Source organism: Orbicella franksi, chromosome 9 (genome assembly GCF_964199315.1).
Source record: "Orbicella franksi chromosome 9, jaOrbFran1.1, whole genome shotgun sequence".
Lineage (NCBI taxonomy): Eukaryota > Metazoa > Cnidaria > Anthozoa > Scleractinia > Merulinidae > Orbicella > Orbicella franksi.
The window spans coordinates 4880385-4884035 of NC_138153.1; the positions used below are offsets into that span (position 1 = coordinate 4880385).

At 40.6% G+C, this 3651-nt stretch overlaps 2 protein-coding genes across 2 annotated transcripts in view; one reads left to right on the forward strand and one right to left on the reverse strand.

Annotated features, from left to right (window-relative positions):
• Positions 1 to 2408, forward strand: part of LOC145497621 (FRAS1-related extracellular matrix protein 2-like) — a 28715-nt gene extending 26307 nt beyond the window's left edge. Inside the window, exon 17 of the mRNA XM_081477440.1 lies at positions 316 to 2408. Coding sequence (XP_081333566.1) covers positions 316 to 822 — 507 coding nt within the window. The 3' untranslated portion in view covers positions 823 to 2408. The remainder of the gene's footprint in view (positions 1 to 315) is intronic.
• A 23-nt stretch (positions 2409 to 2431) lies between these two features.
• On the reverse strand, positions 2432 to 3564 carry LOC145497623 (melatonin receptor type 1A-like). Its single transcript, XM_081477443.1, has one exon. It carries the CDS (start codon positions 3375 to 3377, stop codon positions 2439 to 2441), a length of 939 nt encoding a protein of 312 aa, XP_081333569.1. The 5' UTR covers positions 3378 to 3564; the 3' UTR covers positions 2432 to 2438.
• Positions 3565 to 3651: the final 87 nt, after the last annotated feature.

Sequence of the window (3651 nt, forward strand, 5' to 3'; positions counted from 1 at the left end):
TCAAGCTAACTCAGCAGTTAGAGCACCAACTGGTATCTGGTAGGCACTGGGTTCGAATCCTGTCGACTGACTGAAACTTTTCTTCTGTTCCACGCACGAAAATTTTATCTTCAGTAGAGGTAGTTTCAATAATGGGATAAGCACAGAGGCCCAATTGTCAAGAGTTTGCGCCCGGTAATTGAAATTTCAAATTAGAAAATGATGTGTTCCTCAGGAAGGCACTTCACTCTCACGCTGCCTTTCTCTATTCCGGTTTAGCAACATTCCATGTCTATTACATGACCACAAACATATCTTGCATTTTCTTATTGGCAGGTTCCCAGGAACCGGAAGTGGTTTATGCACGCTATTTACTCCGTCACTTCCGATAATCGCCCAAGGCCCGCTCGCTCAGTTGGAGGTTCCACCACTGATGAAAACCACGTGACCTCCCACATCTTATCTGAAGTAGATAGCCGCTTATTCAAGCTTTCCCGCAAGTTATACCGCCGCGATATTGGAGACACACATGAAATAGGATTGCATGGCCAAGGAACAAACATCAAGATGATACGCCTGTTATCCGAGCCAGCGGAAACACGACACAATACGACATCTGAAGAGATCAAGCAGATGACGTCAGACACACCCCGCGATACAAGCTTGATAAATCCGCTGGTTATCGGTATTGCAGGAGTTTGTTTGCTACTTTTGATTGCATTGGTGGTAGTGGCTGTTATGTTTAGAAGAAGACTGCTGACACAGCAAACCCAAAACTCTCCAGGCGTGGAGACCAGTTCCACAGAAGTTACCGTGACGCAAGTTGGAGGGGTCTCAGTGTAACGGAGCATACAACACGTAAACCAGATCATGTGTAATATATTCAGTCGATGATCAGTATTAAACAGCTCGTAACACGCTTCTAAAGCTAGCCAGTGACGTAACGTTAACGCACCATCGTTTTTGGCTGTTATCATGTCACCTATCCTTGTGTGACCGTAATTATTTTGTTCCGAATGAAGTTACAGGGAACGATTTGATTTGTCACGCAGCGAAGTCAAGAGTCACGCGACGAGTAAGATAACAGCATCACTTCTGATTCAAGCAGTATCGCACAAATCTGAGCTGGTTATAGTTTATATCAGGAAGAAATGAGCAGTAAGCTCACTTCAGTCAATCCAAGAGAGAGTTGTTGTTGTTGCAAAGCTTAAACTTCAGAATGCTTTCGTAAACAACCGTAAGCAGCCTATAGCATATACTAGCAGAATAAAACTAGCTCAGATGAGAGATCATGGTCAAACGTTATCAAAAACCGAAATTTTTACAAAAATATTTATTCCTTTCGAGATGATACCATGGTTATGATAGCATCCAAAACCAACTGAACAAGCTGCCTTTTTGAAGCGTGCGTGCTTTAGTATATAAAGAGGTTCCAATCTTTTTAACAAACAAATTGCTCAGCTCTTAAGAAGACTTTTTACAAAATAACCGTTATTACAAACCCGTTAACAAAAACAGTTACATACAGCAGTAACAAATAATGCACCCTAATAACAAGAAATATGGAACCTATAAAAACAGGTTATTAATCTATACTATAAATTTCAATATGGATGTATAAAGAGAAACTAAAGTGACATCAACGAAGACATGGGGGAAAAGAGACCTTTTTACCTATTACATAAAGCGCTAAATGATACAATTCTACAGGAACACAACTTGATAATTACATGCTATGACTAACGAATAATATTTGTATAATATTTATGTTAGGAAACCAGCTGACCACATATCAGCTCATCATTTATCTGAGAAAGATTAAACATGTTATTTTAATTACAACTGTAATGATTTATTTGTGAGAATTGCCATGGAAACTTGTCAGTAATAAGTCTTGTTTACACTAGAGTATAAGCATAAGAATAATAAACATATACAGACGCGATAAGATATTGATAATTAGCTTGTTTTTTTCAGGAAAATCTCCCGTCGCAACGAAAGGCTCTCGACTTAAAAGAGTTCAGTCACGTTATTTTGACCACGTATAAGATTACCTTTACACTAAAGGAAACCTGAAAATAGTAGTTTACTTACACAGAAAAACACCAAAGAGACAGTAATAAACAATAAAATAACAAGGTTGGTTAAAGATGGTGAAGATCGCGATGAACTTGAAAAACCTGGGCTAAACTTTTCAAGACGCGCTGATCGTGAGGTAGTCCCTTTAACAGCTCCTTACTGTTTCTTGTTTATGCTAATACTTATGCCCTCGTGAAAACCAACTTTACAACTTGTCATATTTCCTTGACGCAGTGTATACAGCTATTTCACCGCCCTGCGCTTGTCCCTCTTTGCCAACTGGAACAGGGCCTTGCAAGTTTAATGTCACGTGTCGATAACGGCGACCCTCGGTTCCAATAATAAGAAAGTTGCAGCGTAGAGTTACATTTGCAAATCTGTTATTCCACTTTCCTGCAGAGCAATTTTTTGATCAGTATGTTTCTAAACTCTTTGCGCATCGCTGGGTTCAAGGCGCCGTAAATTATGGGGTTGATCCATGCGGAAAATGTCGTAAACATCGCACACAGCGACTGCGCAACGACAGGAATAGATATATCACAACCGAAACGTAAGAGAAATGATACACTTAGTGGAGTCCAACAGACAAAAAACCCAAGAACAGCAGCAAAGAGTAATCGTGAGGCTTTAATGTCTTGTGCTCGTATTGTTGCACGGGCGCTTGATGCGCGTAGGGAAGGGGCAATGAAGGCGTTATGATGTCTGACTACGCGATAGACGTGGCCATACCCAAACAACACCACAGACATAGAGACAGCGAAGAAACTTGCATAAAACACGTACATAATTCTGTCTTTGCGCTGATTGAGAGACATCCCTCGGCAGTGAAATCCGTACGGGTCCCATCCGGAGACAACAGGAAATGTAAAAGTAAACGTGAGGTAGAAGACAAACAGAAAGATCCAAACGCTAAAAATGGATAACGCAGTTTTCTTTCTGGTGAAGAACGTGGAGTATCGGTGTGGTTTTACAACGCAAAAATATCGATTAATCGATGTGAGTGCGAGGACACAAAGCGACACTTGCACCCAGTAATATACGAGAAAACCAGAGAACTGGCAGAAATTGTGACTGAATGGCCATCTGCGGAAACCAGACGCCATTGTAGAAAATGGATACACAAGACTTGCTACAGTCAAGTCGGCTATCGCTAGAGATAGCACGTAAAAGTTTGTTACAGTGCGTAATCTTCTATTTCGGTACAAAGCGAGGCAAACCAGACAGTTTCCTATAAGTGAAGCAATTGTCGTTATGGCTGCAGTGATTGTCTGTATGATCACTTCCAACAAGCTTCTTGTATCTTCGATTGTCCGCTCCATTACTGGTACTAATGCAAGACTCGTGTGAGGCCTTCGGAAGACTTTGCGATCTTGACTTAGGCGGCAAAAACAAAATGCTATCTGATTCTTTACCAGAATCTGATTTTAGAGTTACTTTCTTTTGGGGTACTTCAATTCAAGCGCAGTAAAAATGTTATGCAACTGATGGCGACTGATACATCGATAACACCTGGAACAATGTTGACCATTATTGGTTGGATCACAAAGCACATGCAATTAAAGTCAAAAACGAAAATACAGCACTCTTATCATT

What these genes read in the sequence shown, in the direction of transcription:
- LOC145497623 (XM_081477443.1), bottom strand. Translation starts at nt 3,377, where the DNA reads ATGGAGCGGACAATCGAAGATACAAGAAGCTTGTTGGAAGTGATCATA.